Source organism: Ursus maritimus, unplaced genomic scaffold, assembly GCF_017311325.1.
Source record: "Ursus maritimus isolate PB19 unplaced genomic scaffold, ASM1731132v1 scaffold_24, whole genome shotgun sequence".
Classification (NCBI taxonomy): Eukaryota; Metazoa; Chordata; class Mammalia; order Carnivora; family Ursidae; genus Ursus; species Ursus maritimus.
In genome coordinates, this window is record NW_024424897.1 from 22,873,550 (window position 1) to 22,901,374 (window position 27,825).

The window sequence follows — 27,825 nt, forward strand, 5'->3', positions numbered from 1 at the left end:
ATTGTAAGCCATTACAGTTAGTTGCAAGAAATCAAATGTTTCTCATCTCTCCCTTTCTCCCTCTCCCAATTCCTCAGTAAAAAGATCCATGGTGACTTGCCTCCCAGCCAAGCTGAGCCAAGACCCGCAGAGATGATGGGGGTCGTGTTATCTATTCCATTTTATTAGTGTCAGTCACCACAGTCGTTTTAAGGATCATCATTATGCATTTATGAATGAGCTAAAGGCAGAAAAGTATCTTACGAGTTAGGAGGGTTTTCCTAGAGAGCTTTTTATGTAATTCAGTATTACAGGCTGTCTGCTACCTGTCATAACTGAATCACACTGTCTGCCAGGTCAGTGTGGGCCATCCTGCTGAAGTTGATGAGATATTTGATGCTATATCGTATAGCAAAGGTGCATCTGTCATCCGAATGCTCCATGACTACATTGGGGATAAGGTAAAAAAGCGATTTAAAAAAGTCTTCCATCCTTTTATGGTGAATGAAGTCATAGTGTTTTGCATGGGGAAAAAAAGGTGTCTACTTTTATTTAGATTAAGTTCCTAAGAAATTTTTCTAGACTCCAGAAGGTTATTACCCTGATCTGGCTTATCTACTTTTCTTTTTATATTGACTCTTGTGGTTTCTGAGATGAACGATGTGTAAATGTGTTTGGGGGACGTGTGGGAGGCTGGTATGAAACTTAAAAACAAACGTAGAAGGTAAAGAGTAGGCATTCTTAAATAAAAGACAGTAGACATTAGAGGGATACATGTGTTTCAGTAAGTCCGACACTCAACTAATTTGAGTAAATTAGCTTTTGAGTACTAATATGCAAATACACTATAAATCCCAAGGTCTTAATCTCCTGGATTTTAAAAATTGTGTTTTCTCAGGACTTTAAGAAAGGAATGAACATGTATTTAACCAAGTTCCAACAGAAGAATGCTGCCACAGGTAATCTTTAATAGCTTGAGATAGCAGTGAAGAGAAGGTGTCGGCACTCTATCCAGAGCGGGACATTTACTTTTTTCCTAAATGCTTAACCTTCCATGTGATAGGAAATAAAGTTGACCTATTTGGTGCCATGTGTTAAGTCACGATCAGCATGAATCAGAACCTGTTATCCTTCTCGTCCCCTCCGGCGCTCTGCTCTCCGCAGCTCAGGGTCCTGCCGCTCCAGAGTCCGAGGGGTTGGGTTTTCCTTACCAGAACGTGTTCTTTTTGGTGACTCATTGGTTTTATTGCCCTAAATTGACCATTGGCCATTAAAATTGCTGCAAATTAATCATTTTTTTAGGGAACTTGCGGAACTAGTTCAGTGTGTTCGGTGAAGTTTTAAGATTTTTAGTGTATAGTGGTCTATAATGTATTGTGTACGGGAGTCAGAAGAAAGAATGAAGGTGTAAGAGTTGACTGAAGGTGAAAAAGAGCCAGAGTTGGAGTTTTGAGTTCTTCAGTGAACAGAAATAGTCTAAAATTTGTGTAATGTCACTGGTATCTAATAGAATGACAGAAGTTCAAAGAGGCCTGGCCCTGGGCTTTTCCTGAGGTTTGTGACCTGTGAATTAAAAGTACAGTATATCAGCCTCTCTGTTCAGGACATGATGTGACCCTGACACTCTCCCTTCCAACCCCCTCCATTTAGTTTATAAAAGAGAGAGAGGCATTCTGTTCCTTAAAGCAGAGCCACAGAAAAATGTGCTCCTGCAAGTTTTCTGAGTCTCTAGCATGCAGGAAAGAACCTTATAGTTCTTACACTGTAATGTACATGCAGTGACCCAGGGTCTGTGAAAATGTTTCTAAATCACTAGGTCTGGGGTGGGACCTGAGGACCTGCCTCACAAGCTCCCAGGTGAAGCCAGTGCCACGCGTTTATAGGCCACCCTTTGAACAGTGATGCCTACCACATACCTTTTCTTGGTTTGCTTTATGTTATGAAAGACAATTGGCAGTTCAAACACAGTGTAGTCACCACCCATGGTTTTGATCCTCTGTCTCTCCTTGCTCCCCTTGCCTTAATTCATGCCTTCACAATCTCTCTCCTGAACTCTGCAGTTGCCTCCCAGCTTAGTACTTCTTGCTTGCCCCACTCTCTCCGGTTTTCTCTCTCACTCTGAGTCTAGCCAGGGTTATCTTTCTAAAGCAAATCCCTGACTGCATCGCCTACTGAATAAAAACACTCGAGATACTTCACTGCCCTGCGCAGTAGAGCCGTCCAGAGTCTTAGCGGCTCAGCCCTGGCCTGCTGTCCCGCTGTCCCAGCCTCATTGCCTAGTGCTCCCACACCCGGGCCTCTGTCTTCAGCTTATTGAACGTCTGCTGTTACTGATATTTTCTGTCTTTTCTTAAACGTTCTTCTTTGTACATAGACCATTTATTCAGTCTACCTGGATTGCCCTTTTCCCTTTGTCAGCCTACTGAACGACTCTCTTCAAGACGCAGACCAAAAGCCAACTCTTGTGAAGCCTTTATTTTTCTTGAAGGGCTTTTCTCTGTTCATGTCCCCATTCTAGTGTGTATCACATTGTAGTGCTCTTTTGTTTACTCACCCACCAGTGTTGTTTGACCGTGTGAGTTTTACTTCAACCGCAAAGCATTATTTTTTAACCTCTGTTAATCGAATGGGTATAATGGTTTTAAGTTTGTGGACGATTGTTTAGGGGTGATCTTGAAGATGTTTCTATTTGTTTGTTTCTGTTTCTTCTTATTTGAACTCACCTGTTTATCTTTTATTATAATTTGTGACTTTTTTTTTTAAGTTAACTCTAGGCCCAACTTGGGGCTCGACCTCACGACCCCGAGATCAAGAGTCGCATGCTCCACTGACTGAGCCACCCAGGCACCCCTATAATTTGTGATTTTTTAGTAAATTGGAACAATTAAGGACAACTTAGACTGTAACACCAGTTTTTGTAACAGAGTTTATTTAACGGGGGGGCGAGGGGACATTAATTTGACTCCCTGCTTATCTCCTGAACCTAAAAGAACCAAAGAATTGGTTAGCTACATAGTGTCAGGAGTTACATAAAATACCTGGTTTGTTTAGGAAAACAAAAATGTAAACATTATAGATTTTCATTGTTTTTATCTTCTAGAGGATCTCTGGGAAAGTTTAGAAAATGCCAGTGGTAAACCTATAGCAGCGGTGATGAATACCTGGACCAAGCAAATGGGATTCCCCCTCATTTACGTGGAAGCAGAGCAGGTAACCCTATAAAAAGTGCCCCAATTCCCCTGCTACTGTATTAAATGAAATTCAGTCAGTGTTACAAATGTGCTTTTCTGTACTTTAAGTATTCTAGGTGACATTTAAATCAGCCCTTACATTGTTTTCTCAGTGATTTTTTATCTCTATACTAAATGGTTTGCCCCCCACATCACTAAATCATATATACTTACAGCGGAAAACTTTTACTGTCCCCAAGGAAAACTCTATAAACTTGTTGATATATTCTTTTTTTTTTTTTTTAAGTTTATTTATTTATTTATTTATTTAAGTAATCTCTGTACCCCATGTAGGGCTTGAACTCATGACCCTGAGATCAAGAGTTGCTTGCTCTTCTGACTGAGCCAGCCAGGCGCCCCTCGATATAATTCTGAAATGAACAAGTGAGGTTTATTCCAGGAATGCAAAGTTGGTTTAACAGTTAAAAAAAAAACAATCAGTATATTGATTCATAATCACTGCATTAACAATATAGGTGAAGAACCACGTGATCACTTCAATAGAGGCAGAAATAGTATTTGTTAAAATTCTATACCGATTTATAATATTCTTTAAAATTAGTTGGGTTTTTTTTTTAAGATTTTATTCTTAAGTAATGTCTCCACTCAACATGGGGCTTGAACCCACAACCCTGAGACCAAGAGTTATATGCTCTACCTACTGAGTCAGCCAGGTGTCCCTAAAATTAGTATTAATGTTGGTTGGGTGGCAGTGTGATTTTGATTAGAATTGCACTATTATTAGTTGAACTGTTACCCGAATTCAGAGAGGTGTACTTCAAAATGAGCTGTCCCCCCAACAGGACTAAGTTATACATCAACCTTCAATGCCTACCAGAAAGTTAATCTTAACTTAGTTTAATTATATGAAATTGTGAACTTGTTCTCTTATATTTCTTTGCCATGGTTTTTTGATCTGCACAGAGAATTAATTAATGTTCATTTTTAGGGAGGAAGATTCATAGCTCTTTGTTTGTATATGTCTGCTCTTGTGGTTCTTCACTGTCGATAAAACTAAATATGTTTTGCAAAGATTTTCTCAATATAGCATTCTTAAGTTAGTAAATTTGGTTTTTTGTACTGTAAGAATTCTAGGTGACACTTAAACTAGCCCTTACTCTCAGAATGCACCCAGTTCACATGATGTGTTACAGTGCTTGCAGGGTAGCCTTGTGGAGCCACATCTTACCCTTAAACATGATTATATTTTATAATAAAGTATACCCATTTGAAGACCTCTCAGATTGAGCATTTGAAAAGGCAGTTTAGGGAATGCAATCAATCATGTCCCATTGGTGGGAAAAGATACCTAGAAGTTTAGTGACCTACTATTACGCCATTATGACCACTTGTTTGTTTCTACTCTTCTTCCTCCACTTTGGACTAATCTGTTAATACGAGATGCCTGATCAAACTTGACATTCACATTCCATATTGACTAACAAGTAGTTTTCATTTTATCTGTTTTAAGAATAATGACATGCTACAAAGATGATTGTTCTTTTCACCCCCCGGGGATTTCATTCCCTCAAAAACTATCAACACTTCAAAGCTATTAAGCTATGTAGTGATTACATGTAAAGCAGACTCTTAGGCCATATTTTTTTCTTCAAGCAGAACACACTTTTAAGGTATCAAAATACTAATACCTGACTTCCTCTCAGTGTTAGAGACTAAATTAACTTTTCCATCAAGCTACTTTCAAGGTCTTACTTTCTTTGCTTTGTTGTTTTTTGTCCACAAACACAGCCAAACTCATCCTCCATTTTACAGTATAATAGAAATAAAAAGCCTATTTATGACTCTTAATTCCTTTAAAAATAGGAGAGCACTACAGCATATAATACCTTGGTTAGGATTTATTTCTCACTTTATATTCCCTGAATGTAAACATTTTTTGCTTTATTTCTGAATCAATTTAAAAGTCACCTTTCAACTTTTTTGAGGAAATCTCTACGACACAATTTAATCAGTGATGCAGCGTTTAAGTTCATTAGCAAGTTCTTTGTGGCATCAAAGTGGTCATTGCTTTTCAGTTCTGTCTTGTGTAGTCAGTTTATCCGTAAAGGTCATGGCCTAATTTTACATTTGATGTGGGTGGTGCTAAATCTCTTGTATCTCACATTATTTAAAACGTCCCAGCACCTATTCACAAATGATAAGTAAAACAAGTGATGCATACTATTGAAGTATTTTTTTAAATATGTACTTGCCTTTGTTTCTTCTGGCTGTTTTCCCCCCACCACTTTTTTTGTGTTTCATTGCAAAGCTCAGCCTTTGAAGCAAGGTGTGTGCCTCTTTCATGTTTATTGGTCCTTTTCATGTTTATTGGTCACTCTAAAAACGTGAATCCCTAACATGCTAATCTAAGGCTGCCACTTTTTAGAAGTGGAAGAGTCTGAAGACATAACCTCCCTCTATAAAGATTAAAACAGCTTGCATAGTATTATTTATTGTTATGTCTCCTTGTGAAAATGGAAATACTTTAAAATTCTTCTCTGCATATATATCCCTTCGTTACATAGAACATGGCCTTTTATGTAAAGTATTGTTATTTTGAGGCCTCAATGAGAAGTGGTGCCTTTCCTCCCATTCTGTAGTATCTTCTTCGTCACGGTTGCACTTGGGTTCTCATGAGACATCTGGCTGTACTGGTTTCACCTTCTACTTTGTCACAGAAGTGTTGCCCCCTCCAAAAAAAAAAAGTGTCAATGCTATTAGCTTTTGTTTTCCTTCTTTAGGTAGAAGATGACAGATTATTGAGGTTGTCCCAAAGGAAGTTCTGTGCCAGTGGACCATACGTTGGTGAGCAAGTGGCTATAAGTGGGAGCTGATAAATGAATTTGGTTACCATATGAGTAGTGTTCCAATTCATAGGAAATAATTATCCATTTTTAAATATTTTTAACAGAATTAAATAAAAACAAGCAAACAGTAATAAAATACAAATGAAATCAGGAAATCAAAAAAGGAGATTCATGAGATATTTGTAGTGTTTTGACTTGTTTGATTTTTTAAATTCCATGTCTCTGTGTCTTATTGGAAGCTGTAAGGGATGAATTGGGGTAGGAATACCCAAGCAGTATTGTCTCTAGCCTTCATTCCTTAAAGAAGCCTTGGTGCACATTTGTGTGGGTAGCAAATTTTTTTTTCTTTAATTCTTGGGCATCCTAAGTAAGTAAACAAGTAAATAAATAAAGCCCAGTGATTATTTAGCATTATTATGTGCCAGTTACCATGCTAAGCAGTATAACTGATCCTTATTTTGCAATCTCAACAACCCCATTAGGTAGATAGTATCATTTCTTTTTTACAAATGAGGGAGCTAAGGCGTAGCTGGGTTAGTTAAGTTGCCCAAGGTCACCTATCTAATGAGATAAAGAATAGGAATTCAAACAAAATAGTTGGATTCCATGAGTTTATACTTTTAACCACCACTCAACTCTGGTTTTCAAATATTTCTACAGGTCATTGATTCTTTTGCTCAGGAAATTAAAAGTGTTTCTCTGCACCTTTCTCACCTCCTTTAAAACGATAATTCTTTTTTTTTTAAGATTTTATTTATTTATTTGAGAGAGGGAGAGAGCACGAGCAGGGTGAGGGGCAGAGGGAGAAGTGGGCTCTCCGCTGATCAGGAAACCTGATGTGGGACTCGAACCCGGGATTCCAGGATCATGACCCGAGCAAAGGCAGACGCTTCACCTACCGAGCCACACAGGCGCCCCAAAACAATAATTCTTAATAAGGGGAGATATATATTAGAATCACCAATACCTTTTCATGCTTTGCAAAAACCCTCTAAAACATGGTACACTCTACTAGGGTTAGAGGTACAGCCTTCCATCTTTAACCTTCCTTAGCATTTAGAATTACTCTTTAAATAACTGTCTGACAAGTCAGATGACAGGTTTATTATCCAAAATAAATCCCAAAATGTTACAGTTTCTGTTTGCTGCCTCATACCAGTCTGCATGGTAGGACTGACAGGTTTTGCAGTTTTTTCAAATACTCTGTGACCAATATAGGCAGTATTAAAACCTGAACTATCCCAACATTAGGGGAAAATTCTAATTTGTGGTTTAGCCTAATAGCATAAAGCTATATAACTTATTAATAGTTACATTAGTGCATTGGGCAATGACTCTCTCTTCTGTTTGATATCTTAATTCAAAGTCTGTTTTGCTATCTGATACCTAAAAGACAGTATGTTATCTGCCTTACAAAAGTTTTGACTTTTAGCTATAACTTTTTAGTGATGGAATCTATCACCTCCAGGGAGTATCATGTCTATCGTAGAAATAAAATCAACCCTTCAGCGTTTCAGCAGTATATATACCTGTTGAGGACTGCACCTGAGAATGTTTTTAAATGCTACATGAGAGCTTTCACCTACTTGAAGTTTCTTTCAACAGTAAAATCATTACTGTCTCTATTGCTCTGTAAAGGGAAAATGACAAATTAAAATCACTATATTTGTGATACTACAACTGAATAAGCTGTTCTCTTTTTTTAGGCTATTGTAATTTTGTTAATAAATCCTCTCTTCCTTTGTACTAGTATTATTCAGGTTATGGAAGAATTTATTCGCCATTGAAAATGAGCTGTTGACTTAACAGTTAGACTCAGGCTCATCTGCAGGACACCTGTCCTCTCTTTCCACCTTACCCTCTGTTTCTTCCAGTGACAAATTATTTTTCAAGTTTCCTATTTGTTCTTCTCTTGCTTAAGGAGAAGACTGTCCCCAGTGGATGGTTCCTATCACAATCTCTACTAGCGAAGATCCCAACCATGCCAAACTGAAAATTCTGATGGACAAGCCAGAGATGAACGTGGTTTTGAAAAATGTCAAACCAGACCAGTGGGTAAAGGTGAGTCTAGAAATGGCCTGGCCTTTTTTATCTGGCCTAAATTAATTGATTTCTCTCACTCCCTTTATGCACATTATGCCTAGCTCTAAATTCTGCTCTAGTTTAGACTAGGACTTGCAAAGGCAAAAGCATTACTAAATTTTCCTGTGTGAAATATAGCACCAATTTTCAAATAATATGGTCTAGATATCTTCCATTATGTCAGTTAAGGAAGTGATAGATAAGCAGATATTAAAGGATAGGATCAAAGGGGAAAAAAATAGTAGATTATGTGTAAAGTCACATTAACCAAAAGATTTGCAGTCTTGCAACTTCAAACTGCTCTGTCATTGTAATGAGATGTTAACTTCAATGATGTGTTGTCATTGTAAATGTACAGCTATAATCAAGTGCTATCAGACATATAATAGTAAGTGTGTGTCACTGAAATGTGAAATTCCTATAACTGGTGTTGGAAAACCAATTCACAAAAAATAACAGTTGGTTCAGGTGATTTTTCATTATCCTGTACTCTGTACCACTCACGATGAAAGTATCTACTACACTTTTTTCCCAGTTGTAGTTTCCTAATAGGAATTATACGATGTCTCAGACTTCTGTGCTTTTCTAAAAAGAACCATTGCCCCCTTTGCTTTAATACACATTTATAAAATGTACTTAGTGGAATACTGTATTACCATTTGAAATTACATCTGGAAGATTATGTAGCTATATGAAATTTTTCTTATAAATGAGAAAAACATATGTACGCAGTGGTTGTAATTGAGTAAATAAAGGTATTATTCCTGCAGTAAAAGGTAAAGGGAATCAATAAAACAGCAGTTATATTATTGTAAGGTGATTCTTAAAAAATAGTTGCATATAAATAGTAAAATACTTATATCTTATGCTATTATTTTACCTTTAAGGCATTTTGTATATAAATATTACCGAAACTATTTTTGCCCGTTGGTAAATAGCCTGTAGAGGTAATGACAGTCCATGATTACCTCACTCCACAAATCACGTGAAATTGCCTTTGTAAGTCCACGAAATTCTTTAAAATCTAGGACCCGAGCATTGTTAGTCTGTTGAGACTCTAGCTGAATAGATGAATGTAAAGGCTTAGTCCTCCTCAGAGATTCCACTGTCCACGCGCTCTTACATATAGTAAATATTTCCTGTAAACTTAAAACTGTCCACTGTGAGCAGATAGAAACTGGCCCATGTGACTCCCTCTCTCCCTACCATCAGCCTCAGTTTGGAGCCCAACGTGGGGCTCGATTGCTTTAAAAAAAAAAAAAAAAAAGGCAACTGTTTAATTAATAATGCCTATTGGGTGTCTTTTCAGTTAAACCTGGGAACAGTTGGATTTTATCGGACTCAGTACAGCTCAGCCATGCTGGAAAGTTTATTACCAGGCATTCGTGACCTTTCTCTGCCCCCTGTGGATCGACTTGGATTACAGAATGACCTCTTCTCCTTGGTGAGCCTCTCTCAAGTAGTATGATGGATTTTGTTGATTAAAGGATTTTGTTTTTCCTGGAGTGTCCGACTGAAACATAATTAGAAGAATATGGTTCTTCCTGAAGGTTGAACACCTTTTGGGACTAGAGCAAATGACTAATTATTAATTAACAGGACAAGATTGAACCTATCTAATTTACCAGAAGCAACTCCCATCTCACTACTCCTAAGCCAGGTTTTACAACTAAAACTATCCTTTGTAAGGCAGAAATTCTTTTCAGTAGGAATAGGTATGAGCCTTGAAGAAATTTCTCTACTGATGTGTTTTTTTAAAATAATTAATTCAGAGTGATTTATATTTTCTAAAATAGTGATTGTACTTTGCTGGAAACATCTAGAATTTTTTAACATTCCATTGCTACTCAAATAATAATAGCCCATTAGCTTTAGAATTATATTATATTTGGCTTTGTTCCAGAAAGGGTTTAAATCAGCAATTAGTAGTAGTCTCTTTATGACTCCGACATAGGTTAGATAATTTCCAGATGTCTGTGATAAAATTGTCAGATTCCTCCTAGTGTTCCTTTCAATTGGACTTGAAATTTTCCCTCCCCTCTGCAGTAACGGGTTTTGGATTCCTCCTTTGTATAAACACAGATTAGCATTGATGCACAAAACCTCACATCTGCTGATCTCATTGCTGAGAGAGACCTGTCCCAGGAGAGTGGTGTGTTTGTGCAGTTGGCTGCTGTAACAGAAGTTCTTTTTCCTAGCTCTGTTAGTTAATTCTGAAAGGACTCTGAATTTGTAGTGCCTTCCAGTTTGCCTTCCTTTAGAAATGAGTAAAGGACAGGCTGAAGTTGACACAGTTTGCAGGTCCAGTTTTGAAAGAGCCTCTGTCAAAAACCAAAGCCCTAACTATTTTTGCATCTTTTCTGAAAGTATGAGAATTTTTAAAGTAAAAACAAAGCCAAGGCTCCAGACACTGGGTAGAAATAGGAAGTTAACAGTTTTCTTTCTTGTTTGCTTTTTTCTTCCTTCCTTTCTTTCTTTCTTTCCCATTGAGGCATGGTTGACACACCATGTTACGTTAGTTTCAGGTGTACAACATACTGATTCCACAAGTCCATACGTTATGCTGTGCTCACCACAAGTGTAGCAACCGCCTGTCACCAAAGTGTGCTTTTTTACATGGCTCTTTTATAAATAGCAAAAAAGTAAATAAGGAATGTTGTCATGATAGGATTTTTATTCTAATAATCTCCTGAATTTTATATAGTCTCGTTTGCTTTAAACCAGAGATACGACTAACTAGCAGTAGATAATGCTGAAAATGCATGCTTGTATTTTTTTGCTTTCGTTTTTGTTTGAAAACTAGATTAATTTATGTTTTTTCCTATCCCAGGCTCGAGCTGGAATCATTAGCACTGTAGAGGTTCTAAAAGTCATGGAGGCTTTTGTGAATGAGCCCAATTATACTGTATGGAGCGACCTGAGCTGTAACCTGGGGATTCTCTCAACTCTCTTGTCCCACACAGACTTCTATGAGGAAATCCAGGAGTTTGTGAAAGATGTCTTTTCACCTATAGGGGAGAGACTGGGCTGGGACCCCAAACCTGGAGAAGGTAATGGATGTACTGAATGAGAAATTGATCCTTTTGTACGCAGCTGTGGTTAACGGTATCGGTAGCATCTCTGTTACCTGCTGGATGTTACTGTGTATTCAGCTCGCCAGAAATTAAATCTTAGGGCTTTTAAGTTTACTGGTGAAATTACATGGATCACAACATAAAAACAGTGGTGAATATGTGTATTCACTGCTAAATATGATTTGTAAGCAAAGCAAATGGTGGAAATAGAAATCTTTTACAGAGTTCCAAAGGCCCATCTATAGTCAAGAAAAGCTAAAGGGAATTTTGGGTTAATTTATTGATTATTACCCTAAATACTAGGCACCTTATATGTACAACTTGTAAAGATACTGAGCGACAGGACCTGAATTAAGGAAGTTACTTACTTTCTCCATGTGTTCTCTCCTCTGATTATTTCTGTAATCGTATGTTTACTCTTTTTGCTGTACTGTAAATGTTGGGCATGGTGATCTGAAGGCTATATATATAATTACTTTCTACCATCTGCAAATAACTAAAGGTGGTATTTCCTCCCGAGCAGTCTTGATCTGGGAGGGGGTCTTTTGCAATAAGAACAGCAGTAACAATTACCTAGCGCTCTGTGTTTTCCCTTCATTGATTCAACAAATATTTATGCACCTAGTAAATACCAGGTACTATTCTGGGAGCTGGTGGTACAGCGGTGAAGAAAGCATTGCCCTGTGTGGCTTAACATTCTCATGGGAGACACAGCACACCATTAAATATATGATATTTTAGGTAGCAGCGGGTATCATGAAGAAAAATACAGTTAGGTGAGGTAGACAGAGAGGAAGGGGCCGGTAGCTCATCGAGAGTTGTCAGCGCAGTCGTCGCCAGTGATGAGGTGGTATGACGGGGAGCTAAGAGGCTGTCGAGAGGGAAATGGTCCAGACAGGGAGCAGCCGGTGCAGAAGGCCTGCGGCAGAGCGTGCTCGGCCTGTTGTAGTAACAGTCAGGACGGAGTACGTGAGGGAGACCGGGTGGGAAGCAGCTCAGCTCCTGTAGGACCTGTGGGAGCTAGTACAGCATTTTGGACTTTCACAGTTAATGGTACGGAAAGTGGCAGCGTTGAGAGTTGAAGCAGAACATGACTGGATGTACTCAGCTGTGTGAAAACCAGACTGGAGTCGGGGGGCCAGGGAAAGGAGCCGGGAGACAAATTACTAAGCTGTTTCAGTAGTCCGTGCGAGGCGCTGGTTGCAGCTCGCACTCGGAGGTGGTAAATTCTGTGGGTGTTTTGAAGGTAGAAGTGAACCTGTTTGGTGGTGGATTGGCTGCGTGGAGTAAGAGGAGCCCCCACATTCTGGCCTGAAGACCGGAGGAGCGAAGTTGCCATCTCCAGGAATGGGGAAGACTGCCGTAGAAGCAGCCTGGGGCAGAGGCAATCTGGAGTTGGGTTTGGGACACAGGAAATGTGAGGTCCTTTTAGACAGCCTGGTGGAGAGTATCGTGCCTAGAGGTCTGGGCTGAATAAATCCAGTCAGTGTGCAGATGGTATTTATAGCCATGAGACTAGATGAGATCACGTGCGGCCTGAATGTAGGTGGAAAGAAAAAAGGTCTGAGGACTCGGTCGTAGGCGAGGCTAGGATTTGGAGATTGGATGGAAGAGGAGAAATCGGCTGGGGAGACTGGCTGGCCAGTCAGGAGGGATGAGGTGTCCCAGATGTGTTAAGAAGCAACCAGAAGGAGAGCGACCCACCATGACAAATGCTGCTCTGAGTCAGGCAAGACAAAGGAGGATCGATCATTACATTGGCACATTTTGTGGCGCGCTGGAGACCAGTTTTGTGTTCTCCGGACTGGGAGTGGGGGAAAAGGAGACAGTACATTCAGACAACTTTTTAAAGGAGTTTTACTTTAAAAAAAAAAAAAAAAAAAAAGTAGTCTGGAGAGAGATGGGTCAGTGGAGGCATTTTTTTTTAATAAAGTGGGAGATTTTATAACATGCTTTTGTGCCAATGACAATGGTGGAGTGGTAATAGAAAAATTCGGGATGTGAAAGAGGGGAGTAATTGCCGGAGCGAGGGCTGAGTGATGGAGAGGAGTCGGGGACCAGTGGAGGAGTTGGCGATAGGAGCACAGATCCCAGAAACAAGACAGGAGAGAGGGTATGTGGAGACAGATACAGGCACATCGGTGGATGCCGTCCTTCTTTTTCATGGTGGTAATATGTAATACTTCTTGGGCTCAAACCCAGCTTTCTGAAATAGGGAGAGTGTCTTCAGCTTCCTAGTTTTATAGATGGAAGAGTCAAACAGCAAAATAACAAAATGTTGCCTTGCACCACATAGCAAGTCAGTACCAGAGCCGGAATTATAAATTGGTTCTGCACTAACGTCCTCTCGTGTTATCTGTTGATCTCCTGTGGTTTTCTTAAACTTACTTTTTGCCGAGTTATGATTTAAATGTAGCAAGATTTACAAATTAATTGTTACAGTTCAGCGACATTTGACAAATGCACACAGCGAAGGAGGTTGCCTCGGGCCCCTTCTCGGTCAGTCCCTGCCACTCAGTTGCCCCCTGCCCGTCCCCTGCAGGCAAACACTGTTCTGCCTTCTTTGACCCTAGATTAACATTACCTCTTCTAGAACTTTATATAAATGGAATCCTAATATATATTCTGCTCTTATATCTGGCTTCTCTTGCTCAGTATAATGCTTAAGATACATCCAGTGTGTTCATTCCTTTTTATTGCTTAGTAGTATTCATTGTCTGACTATACCATGACTTACCTGTCCATTTTGGTATTGCAATCCATCATTGCTGGTGTTAACTTTTTTGTTTTTGTTTTTGAGATATAACCAGTGTATCATAAAATGGACCTTTTTAAAGTATACAGCTCCGTCTTTTTTAGCTTGTTCCCAAGGTCGCACAATTATCACCACTATCTAATTCCAGAACAATTTCTTTAGCCTTAAAAGAAACTCCATATCCGTTGGCAGTCACTCCCCATTCGCTGACCACCCCCGTCCCTGGCAACCACTAATCTGCTCTCTGTCTCTATGGATTTGCCTACTCGGGGCATTTCGTATCAGTGGACTCGTACCCCATGTAGCCTTTCGTGTCCCGCGTTTTTCACTTAGCAGAATGTTTCCAGGGTACATCCATGTTGCCTTGCACATCAGTACTGCACTCCTTTGACAGCTGAAGAACATTCTGTTGTATGGGCATACCGCATTTTGTATATTCATCACTTGATGGGTGTTTGGATGGTTTCTACTTGAAAACAGTTGTGAATACTGCTGTGAACATGTATACACAAGTTTTTGTGTGGACATAACGTTCATTTCTCTTGGGTGTATACCTAAGAGTGGCATTGCTGGATCATATGGTAACTCTGTGTTTAACCTCTAATCGCCAGGTTAACTTCCTAATCGCCAGGTTGTTTTTCAAAGTGGCCGCAACATTTTACACTCCCACCAGCAATGTATGAGGGTTCTAATTTCTCCACGTCCTTGACAGTGCTTGTTACTGTCTTTTTCAGTCATGCTTGTGGGTGTAGGGTGGCAGCTCACTGTGGTTTTGATTTGCATTTCCCTAATGACCGATGTTGAACATCTCTTTCTGTGCTTATTGCGTATTTGCACATCTTTAGAGTGAATAGATCCATTGGAGGTTGATCTTTTTAAATGTAAGATTTCAGTTTATTGACCTTTCTCTGAATCTTGGGTCAAATCTGCATGATCTAAGCCTGTTCCTTTCACATACAATCCTTAGCAGTGTAATTACCTAGGTGGAGTGAACATTTAATAAATTCACATCTTTGGCATTTGTAGACAAAGTGGGCAAATTCATTTGCTATTTGGTCTGTTTAGCACTTCATTTTACTCTTACGATGTGAATAATGTAAATCAGGTGTTCGCTCGAGTACTAAGGTAATTGATTGTGTTTGTTCAAGCTGGTAGACATAGTATAACACAATTACAAGATAGCCAGGGGGCATATTTGTGAAAACAGGATTTTTAAGCAGTTTCGTGTCTCTCTTCCTTCTTAATCAGGTCATCTAGATGCACTCCTGAGGGGCTTGGTTCTGGGCAAACTAGGAAAAGCAGGACATAAGGCAACGTTAGAAGAAGCCCGTCGTCGGTTTAAGGACCACGTAGAAGGGAAGCAGATTCTCTCCGCTGATCTGAGGAGTCCTGTAGGTTTTCACGATAAATAACCTTGATTTCTAAATGACCGCATCATTCTGTGCAGAGTGTGGAGTGTGTGTAATGGTGACCAGAAATGACCTAAGTACTGACCCACAAATCATGCCTGACTCTGATTTGATAGGTGCCATTTAGGTGGGTTTTAGCCAGCTTCTCCTTTGTTTAAAGTTCCTCAGACCGCACTCTGCTGCTGGAAGGTCATCGTCAGTGCACATTTCCCTGAGACAGCCGGTGTGCGCTGCCCTTACTACGTGCTGTCCGCCTAGCTGGTTTTCAGTCGCGGCCTCTAAGCTCTTTGCCACAATTTGTATGTAACATCCACACACAGCGATTTATAAGTTTTTTCACTCGCTTTATGTCTTTTCTAACATTGGACTATTTGGAACAAGGTGTGTTTAATCAAAGATGCCTGCTGTTTTGTCCCTGTACTCTCTTGTAGGTCTATCTGACTGTTTTGAAGCATGGTGATGGCACCACCTTAGACATTATGCTAAAGGTGAGTAAATTTGGAAAGGGCTCCCATTTTCTGCTGTTGAACTTGGGTTGACACAGAGATTATGAGCTTTAGGTGGTTAAAAGTCTGCTCGCAAAAGAAATATATGCAGATACGCATACTGGAGACAGGCAAATACTAAGAAACTATGGGAGGAGCGCCTGGGTGGCTCGACCCTTGATTTCAGCTCACGTCGTGATCTTAGGTCATTAGATGGAGCTCCACGTTGGGCTCTGCACTCAGCAGGGATTCTCACTCTCCCTCAGCACCACCCCCCCCCGCCACATGCACGTGCACACACGTCTCTTTTTTCTCTCAAAAAGAAAATAAACCATGGGAGAAATATATAATGTCTGTTGGTGTATACTACCAATACAATCCCCAAAGTCATCTGATTTCTTCACTTTTTTTTATTCATAAGTTTATGCAACTTAAATCTAAAAATTGAAATGTTCGTTTTGATTATTAACATGTCAAGTTCTTAAAATTTTTCCCTTCAGTGTAAATTTACTAGGGTACTTCCCATTTTAAAGAAGAGGTTTGTGTCTGGGCTTAAGGGATAGATGATCAGGTGTCTCCAGGGTTTGAGCTATGCCAGTACCTTTTATGAATGGACAGGAAATTAATTGACCTGCCTGTAGTTTTCCCAGGGTGGTTGGCGTATAATTAAACTCTGATACTAATACTGTGAAACAAGTGCTGTCTCCAGTCCCTGTCCTTGTAGTTATCAATCTAAGAAACAACTTGACTATTCTAGTTGCATCAGAGATGGAGGGAGCTGAATCTATTAGCATCAAATAAAATGTGCAGAATGTGCCTAAATACCCAAGTTACCTGTCAGACCTATAAAGCCCATTCATTTAAAGACCCTCACTTAGGGGGGAACAAACAGAACAGGAGTGGGATGTGCTTTATTACTTCCATCTTTAGTGGATTAAGATCACTTTTCTGATCTCAAGTGGATCAGCGTTGCAAATCTAATTTCTAGTATTAGTTTTCAACAAATCCTGTTTAAATGATTAGAATATGTTGAAAAAGTTTATACTTTAATTAAGAAACTCAAAATGTGCCACTTTAACTACTGATCTTGTACAAGAGTTTCCTTTCTAATAATACAAAATTATACTTTGGGTTTACCCTTCAATTAAATGACATTGAGGTCCTTTCTTATTCTTAATATTCTGTGAACCTGTGCATTATAAATCATGTATTTCTTTGCATATGAAATCAGGTATTTGTGGGTTTTGTCTTTTCCATAAAAGTATAGAACAAAATAGGGGTTCCGGAATTCTCATGACAGGTAACCTTGACATTTTCATGTCCTGGCATACACTAGTACTAGTATGTATAGTTAATAAGTGTTTGCATCTTTTAACGCAAGGGAGCTGAATGTAATTCTGCTTTACTATAGGGAGAGCTCTTATGAAGGCCAAATTAGGTTTCTTCAAGGAACCAGTTGATGGGAGATGAGGAAGATTGTTTTCTGTTGGTAATTTGGGAATAATGAGGCAGGATTTAAAAAAAAATAACTTTTAGTCCAAAGTGTATTTAGAATGTGGTGTTATGGTGCCATCTAGTGGACTAGTGTAACAGGTTCTCCTTGGGGAAAACAATGCTTCCTGAAAGCCAGCGTTCAGACCTTGGGTATTTGAGCTGAAAAGGACCTTAGAAATTATCTTTCCACCCCGCTCATTTTACAGATGGGGAAACTGAGATCCGGAGAGGTTAAGGACTTAGTCAAAATCACACAGCTAGTTAGAGGCAAAATTGGGACTAGAACCCAGGTCTCCTGACTTCCTATTTATTTTACCCCACTGCTGCTCAAAAGGGTCCAAAGGAAAGGAAGAGGAAACTGGGACCTGTGCTGGGGTCTGCAGACTCTGGTCAGTGTAGAATCTTCAGTGGGAGAGAAGATCAACAGAGACTATAGATTAAGTTGACTTGGAGAGGTATCTCATATAACTTTGTAATTCTCACTTTTTTTTTAGTATTTTTTTATTATATTATGTTAGTCGCCATACAGTACATCCGTGGTTTTTGATGTAAAGTTCGATGATTCTTTAGTTGCGTATAACACCCAGTGCACCATGCAGTACGTGCCCTCCTTACTACCCATCACCAGCCTATCCCATTCCCCCAACCCCTCCCCTCTGAAGCCCTCAGTTTGTTTCTCAGAGTCCATAGTCTCCAAAATCTACAAAGAACTTCTCAGACTCAATACGCAAGAAACAAATAAACAAATTGTAAAATGGGCAGAAGATATGAACAGACACTTTTCCAATGATGACATACAAATGGCTAACAGATACATGAAAAAATGTTCAAAATCATTAGCCATCAGGGAAATTCAAATCAAAACCACACTAAGATACCACCTTACGCCAGTTAAAATGGCAAAAATTGACAAGGCAAGAAACAACAATTGCTGGAGAGGATGTGGAGAAAGGGGATCCCTCCTACGTTGTTGGTGGGAATGCAAGTTGGTACAACCACTCTGGAAAACAGTGTGGAGGTCCCTTAAAAAGTTAAAAATTAAGCTACCTTATTTTCATTTTTTAAAAATATTAAGAGGCATCTATTTACCTCTGAATACTTCTTCGATATATTTCATAGATTTAGTATTAACTGTATTGGTTTTCATTGTTTCATTTTCTATAATTACTCATTTATTGTCTCTTTGATTTAATTGGCACTGGAGGAGATACTGCTAAGTGAAATAAGTCAAGCAGAGAAAGAAAATTATCATATGGTTTCTCTCATCTATGGAACATAAGAACTAGGAAGATCGGTAGGGGAAGAAAGGGATAAAGAAAGGGGGGGTAATCAGAAGGGGGAATGAAGCATGTAATTCTCACTTTTTAAATGTATAATAATGTTTTGCTTCTGACGATTAAAAAAAGACTTGGTATATTCACTATGGAAGATTTAGAGACTACAAAAGTATAAAGACAATAAAACTTACCTGTAATTTAAAAATTTTTCAAAGGTCACAAAAAAACAGGTATAAGATGATCTTATTTCCAATTTGAAAATGTACATACCATAATAACTTAATTTTTTCTCTTTCTTTTCCCTTAAGATTTTATTCATTTATTTGAGAGAGAGAAAGAACATGAGTGGGGGCGAGGGGCAGAGGGAGAGGGAGAAGCGGACTTCCCACTGAGCAGAGAGCCCGACTGATTGAGCCACCCAGGCACCCCAATAATTTAATTTTCTCTTTATGCTTCTCTCTTTTCCTGATTTTCTGCATTCAGCATGTGCTGATTTTTCAGTTGAAAAATGTGAGGGGCGCCTGGGTGGCACAGCGGTCAAGCGTCTGCCTTCAGCTCAGGGTGTGATCCCGGCGTAATGGGATCGAGCCCCATATCAGGCTTCTCCGCTATGAGCCTGCTTCTTCCTCTCCCACTCCCCCTGCTTGTGTTCCCTCTCTCGCTGGCTCTCTCTATCTCTGTCAAATAAATAAATAAAACCTTAAAAAAAAGAAAAAGAAAAATGTGATAATACAGAATCCCAGTGATCAGAGACTCATGAATTAATGTTAGCATTTATTTTTTACTATTAGAAATTAAACTGATGACCTTCAATGGTATTAGCGATGATTGGTTTGTTCATCTAACATAGAACGTTAGTCAGACATCATACCCCTCAGAACTGATGACAAGCCATTCACACAGTACACACTTACACTAGTGACTTACCATGATGTCATGTGATAAATGTAGTGCCTGAACATCTTGAAAAGTATCATCGTTTGTTAACTTCGTGCCCTGCAATCTCAGCCAGCGAGACTATAGAGCAAAAGTTTGGGGGAGAGGCTCACACAAGCATATGCATAACTTCTAGGGGAAGGTTAACTATCTCTGTCTTTGTTTTTCACTGTAGCTTCACAAACAAGCAGATATGCAGGAAGAGAAAAACCGAATTGAAAGGGTCCTTGGGGCTACTCTTTCACCTGAATTGATTCAGAAAGTCCTCACGTTTGCACTTTCAGTAAGTTCCAACGAAAACTGCATGTAGAGGGAGCTGTAACCCACTGATCTGTGGCGGGGTTCTCTGACTCAGTATCGTCTTGATCTGCTTTACCCCTGAACTAAGGCTTCCTCTTAGTCTGGGGGAAATGGAGTGGGCTTTTGCTACTGACCTGTACATCTCCCTCTGCTGGTGAGAATCAGAGTAGTTGGAAGCAGAAATAAACTGGAAAGCCTACTTATCCCTGTACCTACCTTCTGTCTCTTCCTTTCTTTACCGTGTAGGAACCCGAGCAAATACCTGTTGAGCACCCTGTTCCTACCCGTCTCAGTGCCTCATTCTCAGTTTGGCTCCTCTTTAGGTTAAACATTCTCCTCTTTGCTGGAAGCTTCTGGTGCCAGTTATTCCTAAAACATGGAGTGAGGGTCTTCAGTGTGATTACTCGAGTACCAACTAAAAATCAAAAGCGTAGATTTTTAGTTCTCTTTCTATTTTTAGGAAGAGGTACGTCCACAGGACACTGTATCAGTAATTGGTGGGGTGGCTGGAGGCAGCAAGCATGGAAGGAAGGCTGCTTGGAAGTTTATAAAAGACAACTGGGAAGAACTTTATAATCGATACCAGGGAGGATTCTTAATATCCAGACTAATAAAGGTATGTGAAGATTTTTATTTTGAGTACCTTGTTAATGATGGGTGTTATTTGGAGACATCCATGGTTCACTAGGCCTATAGACTATGGTCTTTGTGCTTTAATAAGAGTTTCTTTAAAAAAGAAGAAAGAGTTCCTTTAATAGTTACTAGCTTTATTAAAGGGCTTGTCCATCACACATCCTGCACCCTCTAGAATATTCTGCAGTTGGGAGAGAATAGAATGATTCATTTATAGGATAAATGGAATTTTGTTCCTAGCCTCTTTTAGTTGCATTTACTGTTTAAACTGTTGTTTTTTCAGCTATCAGTTGAGGGATTTGCAGTTGATAAAATGGCTGGAGAGGTGAAGGTAAGCAAAGTGCTGTTTACTTTTTACTTTTCAAGCTAGTAAGTAAAAACACTAATGAGCCAAATTGTGATCATACAGTGTTGGGATAATGCTGTATTTATCCTCGTTTTTGCTTAGAAAAAGACAGCTTGGGTTGTGTCTTTAATGCTTGAAGAATTTGGGGTTGGAATCATCTTTGAGGGCACTGAAATATGGTTGAAAGAACGTGGAACTTGAAATCAGTCAATCTGAGTAGAAATCCATGCCCTGCCCTGTTGAGCTATGTGACTTCAAGCAAGTTTTTAACCCCCATGAGCTCTCTATATCTCATCCTCCATAAAATGGAATAAGACTGTTATTTAGAGAAACATAGTGGGACTGGAATGGAGTAGTAGGTCCTTGATAATGGTTCTTTTTTTCCTTTCTAATAACCTTCATAGGTCTGTCATATGCACAGGGAGACAAGATGGCTATGTAGGGACTCTCCTCTTAGCCTTTACAGAGCATAATAATCAGTTAAGTGGTCAAGTTCAGCATTTGAGGAGGAATCTGCACTGATTAGGAAAATCTTAACTTGAAGCCTTCCATTGCACTTAATTATGAAGTACTTTCGAAATGTCATTTCCACCTTCATCTTCTTGAAAGCAGTGGAGTCATGAGGTGTAAATTTGGAAGTTCTGAGAGGTATAGTGTTGTTTCATTCATTCCACAAACCATTGTTAGGAATAAGAGTTTAAGATTTCAGGTCTTGAGGAAACAGTGGAAGACTTGATCTGTGCCTTCATTAGTTTACGTTGTATATTGTGCAGACCGTCCCTTGTCGTAAAGGGTGTAAGTGTCCCGAAGGAGAAGTACACGTGCTGGGTTTGGAGGGGAGGGGCGGCGAGTGGTGGAGCTGAGGCTGGTAAGATCGGTAGAGGCCAGACTGGAGGACCTTGTAGGCTGTATGAAGATTTTCCCAAGAATGGAAAGCCCTTGAATTGCTTCTAAACAGAGTGAGTTGATGTGATTTGTTTGATAAAAGCTTCCATCTGGCTGCAGTGTGGAGAATAATATGGAATGGGGAAGAGAAGATGTTGGGACGCTAACTCTCCAAGCAAGGCTGATAAAGTAGCTTGGGAGAGATGGAGGAATGAAATTCAGGGGGCTTGATTTTGTTAATCTTTAGTTCAACAAATATTTACTGAGTGGCTTCTCTGTGTTGTGAACCTGGCAGAGGAAGAAGGAAGAGTTGAGGATAATTCCCAGGTTTCTTATATGTAAATGGTAGTGGTATTTGTTGAGATGGAATGAAGGGAAGTCCTGTATCTTACTCAGGCCCTAAGGAGCTTTGGAGCAGGAGCCATTGTCATCTATGTAAACAAAATAAGGTTATCGATTTCTAAAAGTTCTAGACTTAATCTGTTGAATTAGTCATTCTCTCTTTTACACCTGTGATGACTAGTTCAAAGTAAAGACCCCCATCCTTTTGCTGGTTGGTACTTAAGAGGTGCTTTGTTTTCATTTTTTAAAAAGATCTTATTTATTTCAGAGAGAGACAGAGTGAGTGAGAGTGAGAGAGAGTGGGGGAGGGGCAGAGGGAGAGAGAGAATCTCAAGCAGACTCCCCACCGAGCCTGCAGCCTGATGAGGGGCTTGATCTCAGGACCCCGAAATTGTGACCTGAGCTGAAATCAAGAGTCGAATGCTTAATCGACTGAGCCACCCAGGTGCTCCAAGAGTTGCTTTGTTTTCTGTGAAACTTGGTATACTTCATTAGAAAATAGTTTATTGCAGGGGCGCCTGGGTGGCTCAGCGGTTAAGCGTCTGCCTTCGGCTCAGGGCGTGATCCCGGCGTTGTGGGATCGAGCCCCATATCGGGCTCCTCTGCTGTGGGCCTGCTTCTTCCTCTCCCACTCCCCCTGCTTGTGTTCCCTCTCTAGCTGGCTGTCTCTATCCTGTCGAATAAATAAATACAATCTTTAAAAAAAAATAGTTTATTGCATCTTTAGTCAATAAGCTTTGTGATAAATTATAATAAACTCAGAAATAGTCTTGTTGCATGAAAAATGTGAGTCTGTGGAGCAGTAATCGAAACGTTGTGGTTTTATCATCCTTCTCAAATTAATCTGTATTAGAAGCAGCCAAATGTGTTTTGAGTCCTTAAGGACTCTGCCTGCCAACTATTATGTTAAAAGTTTATATGGATTTCTCTTTAATCTTCTGGAGTAAATATTTTCTCATAAATGAGAAAACAGAAGAGTTAATTTAACTAAAAGTCATAGGCTAATACATGACCAAGCCTAGATTTGAGTCCCAAGCCTAATTCCAAAGCGTACACTAACCACTAGATGATGAATCTGAAAGAAAGGCCATAGGTTCTCTTTATTAACTTGCGATTCGATTTTAAGCATATATTTGGAGAAGAATTCCTACATGTAAGTTCAAGGAGCTGCTTGTTTTCTCTTAGCCTGGGAGTGGCAGTGGTAAATTTTCATGATTGAAGCTTTTGAATCCTTTACAGAACAGTGGGTATTTTTTCATGACCTGGGATATTATTACCTTCTTACTATCACTAGTAATGATCCTACATTCTGTGTTGATACCAGGCTTTCTTCGAGAGTCATCCGGCTCCTTCAGCTGAGCGCACCATCCAGCAGTGTTGTGAAAATATCCTGCTGAATGCTGCTTGGCTAAAGCGAGATGCTGAGAGCATTCACCAGTACCTCCTTCAGCGAAAGGCCTCCCCACCTACCGCGTGAGCCCTGAGCGCGCTGCCTGCCGTTCTGCTGCTTGGCTGCGGGGGGGATAAGGTGGGGCTACCGAACAGCTGATTCACATGCTGAGAATTTGGAGTCTTCTTTCAAACCAGTGGGGGTTGGACAATGAATGTAGTTAACTGGTTCCTGCTCACACTCCAGAATTAAATTCTATTGAAAAAGGAAAATCAGCAATTCAGCAAAAAAATAAAAATAAAAATAAAAAATAAAAATGTAAATATGATAGTAATAAAATAGAGCATAACGAAACTGTGAAACTTCCTGAAGCCTTGTCAAGTGGTTAAAAGTATTTAACACTCTCCTGTTAATGACAGATGTTCTGTTTTTATAACCTACCAAAAGAAAACTAGAGGCTTCTGGGTGAGGAAGATTTTTTGTGAAGTGGGTTCTGCAAGCAGCCTACAAGCCAAGGGTAGTGTCCATTGCTGGGAATGGTTAAACGTGAAAGGCTGATAGCTGGTATAACATAGATCTGTGCATAATTCCAAGTGTTTTTTGGTTTTTTTGGGTTTGTTGGGGTGTTTTGTTTTGGTTTGGTTTTTTTTTTTTTGGTTTGGTTTTTTTTTTTTTTTTTTGGCATGGGGACTGATCAGGAGGATATATTTTCCTGCATAACTCAATCTGAACCAAGGATCATAATTTTCCTCCATGCCATCCCTTCCGTGTGACCCCCCTGGCCAAAAGAAAAAAAAAAGGTTAAAAAAACCCAAATCTATCCTGGTCTGGGTTTTTTCTTCCTCTTACTTCCGCCCCCAGCCCCCACCCCCGGTGTCCTTCTTAGAGATAAAGAAATAATAAGGAAACATCGTTTATAGCCACATTAAATAAGAGAAACTGATATACATTATTTTTTCTTTCTTTTTTAAGATAACTTTTAAGAGCCCTGAGATGCATATAGGTGAGACATAGAAATGGAAGGGTTTTCAGCCAGGCCGTCCTGAAGGAGTTACTCTGCTAAAAAAAAAACAAACAACAAAATGGTCGTAGTTGTCCGACAGGCCAACAGTTAAACCTCTTCGTGACAGTATCAGCACTGGCTTCTCCCAGTTCCCCGTGGACATGGAAGAAGTCAGTGGCCGCCACTGCGGGGGCCGTGTATTAGTGGTGACTGGGTAGAACAGCAAAGACCGGAAGCCTGTGTGTGCCACTCTTTGCTTTAACAGTGTATCCTACTAACAAGCCTCACCTACCCGATCCAGTGAGTTTTAACTCTACACCTCATTGCTTTCCTCTGCCCCTACCTTTCTTCCTTTTCTTTCTTTTTCCTCTTCTTTTTATTTTTCCTTTTTAAAAATATTTGTTTTGTGTTATTAACAGGAATTTCATATTTGGTGTGGCTTAACTGTATTTCAGAAGGTCATCAGATTGTGAGACTGCTTCCTTGAAACATTTTTGTGCTATTGTTTTAAAAAAATAATAATTAAAAAACAGTTGGCGTTAATAAAAATGTCAATGTGAAATTGATGTCCTGATTTCTTTTATTCTCTTTCACAAGAAACTATAAATTTTCCTGTCATTCATTAGGATTATAAGAAGTTTTACGACCATAGGATTTTTTGAGTCTAAGAAAATCCAGTTTCTGAATTCCTTTTTTTTTTTTTTTAAACATTTTATTTATTTATTTGACAGAGGGAGAGAGCACAGGCAGGGGGAGTGGGAGAGGGAGTAGCAGGCTTCCCACTGAGCAGGGAGCCCGATGCGGGGCTCGATCCCAGGACCCTGAGATCATGACCTGAGCTGAAGGCAGATGCTTAACTGACTGAGCCACCCAGGCGCCCCAGTTTCTGAATTCCTTAATGAATAATACCTAAACAGAAAAATCCCAAGATTCCTTCTAAATTCGTTCTGGATGCTCAGAAATCTCAGAGATCATTCGAGTTAGCATTTGGGAGTTAACTTGAGACTTACCAGTTTCCATTTATTGAGGCTTTCCTGTCCAGGGGCCACACTGACGGCTGCGTTGGAGGCCATCCAGGCATGTGTTAAGGCACCAGCAAGGCAGGGACACCAGAAAGTCTGAGAAAAGAAATCTGCTTTATTAAAGAACGCAAGGGCACCTGGCTGGCTCAGTCAGTATATCGTGTGACTCTTGATCTCGAGGTCGTGAGTTCAAGCCCCGTGTTGGGGGTGGAGCCTATTTAAAATTAAAAAAAAAAAAACACTCAGAAGTTTATAATTAGAAGTTCTAAAGAGAAGGTATTTCAGTTTCAGCATACATGCAAGTTTTGTGTTTAACAGTTTAGTAGTTTGAATTTTGCGGGGACAGAAGTGGTGCAGGAGATCTTCTGTGTCCCCTCCAGAGCTGCTCTCCGTCCTGTTCTGTGCACCAGGAGGGGTTGGCCCATATGGACTGCATTAACAGGCTCCTTTGCCCTCTGACATTAGGCTGTGTTGATCCAATTAGTGACACCTTATTTCCCAGGCTTCCTCATCCCCAGGTCACAGGGCTTGTCTGTGTCCCTCTACCAAAGACCATGGCTCCTATTAAGCAGCCCTTTCAAGCTTCTAGCTCCTTCACTTTGCCCCTTCAAATCTAGGGATAGAAAGAACTATTCCCTTACTAGCTCTGGATTACTCCATTATTCCTTGTTGGTTCCCTTGAACTTTGCCCATGTCTTTGTAAACAGTCTGTTTATTAAAGCTTCTTCAAGTTACCGAGGTTCAAGTGTGTTCTCTGTTTTCTACTAATATCTTGACTGACTCTGGCACTGGAGTCCTGATGATTTGAGTCTCTGAAGGTCTTAATTCAGCCTTTTCAGTGTCAGATGTTTTACTTTATTGTTTGTCTTCTAAGTAGCTCCCTATCGGGTAATATACTCATTTTACTGGTGAGAAGCAGGCTCAAAAAAATAAAGTAGTTCTACAACGAATAATTTAGAATCCGTGGTCAGCCCGAGCTCACTGGCCTCTAAAACCCATGCTCTTCTTACTAATTGTCACGTCTCCACAGTTAGAAGATCATGCAGTCAGACTGGATCCAAGCAACACTTTTAAGTATATTGAATGATTTTCTTTTAACCCTAAGACTTAGTAGAAATCAGAAAGTTGGAAAAGAAGAGAAATGTGGGGCACCTGTCTGATTCAGTCAGTAGAGCATGTGACTCTTGATCTCAGGGTCTCAAGCTCCTCGTAGAGCTTACTTTAAAAAAAAAAGTATTTGCAAAAAAAAAAAAAAAAGGGAGGGGGATGAATGGGTTGATACTATTATTTTTAATTAATGGGAAGCAGTAAAGCTTTTTGGAATAGTACATGGTGGTGGGTGAATTCTTAAACTTCCAGTTTTTAAGGATGGGTTTCAGGATGCAAGGAACTCCCTTGAAATTTTTTGTAAAGAAAGTATCTCTGTAGTATGCAAGTTAGAGGGTATGAGAGGAGTTCTGTAGCTTTAAAAGAGTTCTTTCAGTTCTATTACCCAAACAGGTCCTAGAATGTTATCAGAAAGACTTGGAGCCACATGTGTAGGGTAAGTGATTATTTTTCTTAGCAAGGCAGAAAATAAAAAAACAAGCTTTTGATCGTCTATTTATAGCACCGAATCTGTACTTACAGCATCGTTTTTGACTGAATAAGAACTTACTTGGTGAGAAGTGAATCTCCTCTTACTACATTAAGTTTCAGGCTCTTACTACATGGTTTTAGGCTCTCAGCATTGTTGTCGTTTAATTTTTCATAAGACTGTCTTCTCTTTTGTGATAATACAAAAACTCACCCAAGGTGGACCGTACCTTCTTGTACCGCCCCCAGTAGACGCAGACTGGTCAAGGTGTTTGGTTTCAAACACAAGCACAAGAGATGGGAGACCCCCACATTAATAAAACATGAGGCCAAACAACTGCTTTCCCTCGGAAACCAAATCAGAGGATTGGTTGGTCCACTCGTACATGCGACGGCAAGTGTGATCGATGGCGGGGTCAGAGGAAGGAGAATCGACTGGGCTGTTAGTGGCACTTTGTAAAAAGGTCTGGCTGCCCCTCTGTTGCTGGCATCCGGCAGCTGTAGCTTTCACCATTGACCTTCTGGTTCCGACACTGGGCTAGAATTAGCAACAGAGGAGAAACATAGCTTGCTATTCATCGATGCTTTCCCAGGGAAGTGGCTGGCAGCTGACGGCAGACATGCTGTATACCAATTAAGATGACTACCAGGAAGAAAAAATAAATCTTGAGAAAAGAAAAAAAATTAAATCTTGCCATAGTTTGGCCGTACCAGCAGAGTCCTCTGAGTCACCTGCCTCCCCCTCCGCCCCCAACCAACTTTAACCTTTATCATTAATTTGACAAATTGTGCAGGTGTGTT

At 39.9% G+C, this 27,825-nt stretch overlaps 1 protein-coding gene across 1 annotated transcript in view; it reads left to right on the top strand.

Moving 5' to 3' along the window:
- NPEPPS (aminopeptidase puromycin sensitive) overlaps positions 1-24,989 on the top strand; it is a 92,302-nt gene extending 67,313 nt beyond the window's left edge. Inside the window, exons 11-23 of the mRNA XM_040640730.1 lie at positions 336-440; positions 878-938; positions 3,080-3,189; positions 5,951-6,014; positions 7,938-8,077; positions 9,408-9,542; positions 10,929-11,148; positions 15,176-15,318; positions 15,768-15,824; positions 19,704-19,811; positions 20,289-20,444; positions 20,745-20,792; positions 23,359-24,989. Of these exons, the coding sequence (XP_040496664.1) occupies positions 336-440; positions 878-938; positions 3,080-3,189; positions 5,951-6,014; positions 7,938-8,077; positions 9,408-9,542; positions 10,929-11,148; positions 15,176-15,318; positions 15,768-15,824; positions 19,704-19,811; positions 20,289-20,444; positions 20,745-20,792; positions 23,359-23,511 (1,500 nt within the window). The 3' untranslated portion in view covers positions 23,512-24,989. The remainder of the gene's footprint in view (positions 1-335; positions 441-877; positions 939-3,079; positions 3,190-5,950; positions 6,015-7,937; positions 8,078-9,407; positions 9,543-10,928; positions 11,149-15,175; positions 15,319-15,767; positions 15,825-19,703; positions 19,812-20,288; positions 20,445-20,744; positions 20,793-23,358) is intronic.
- Positions 24,990-27,825: the final 2,836 nt, after the last annotated feature.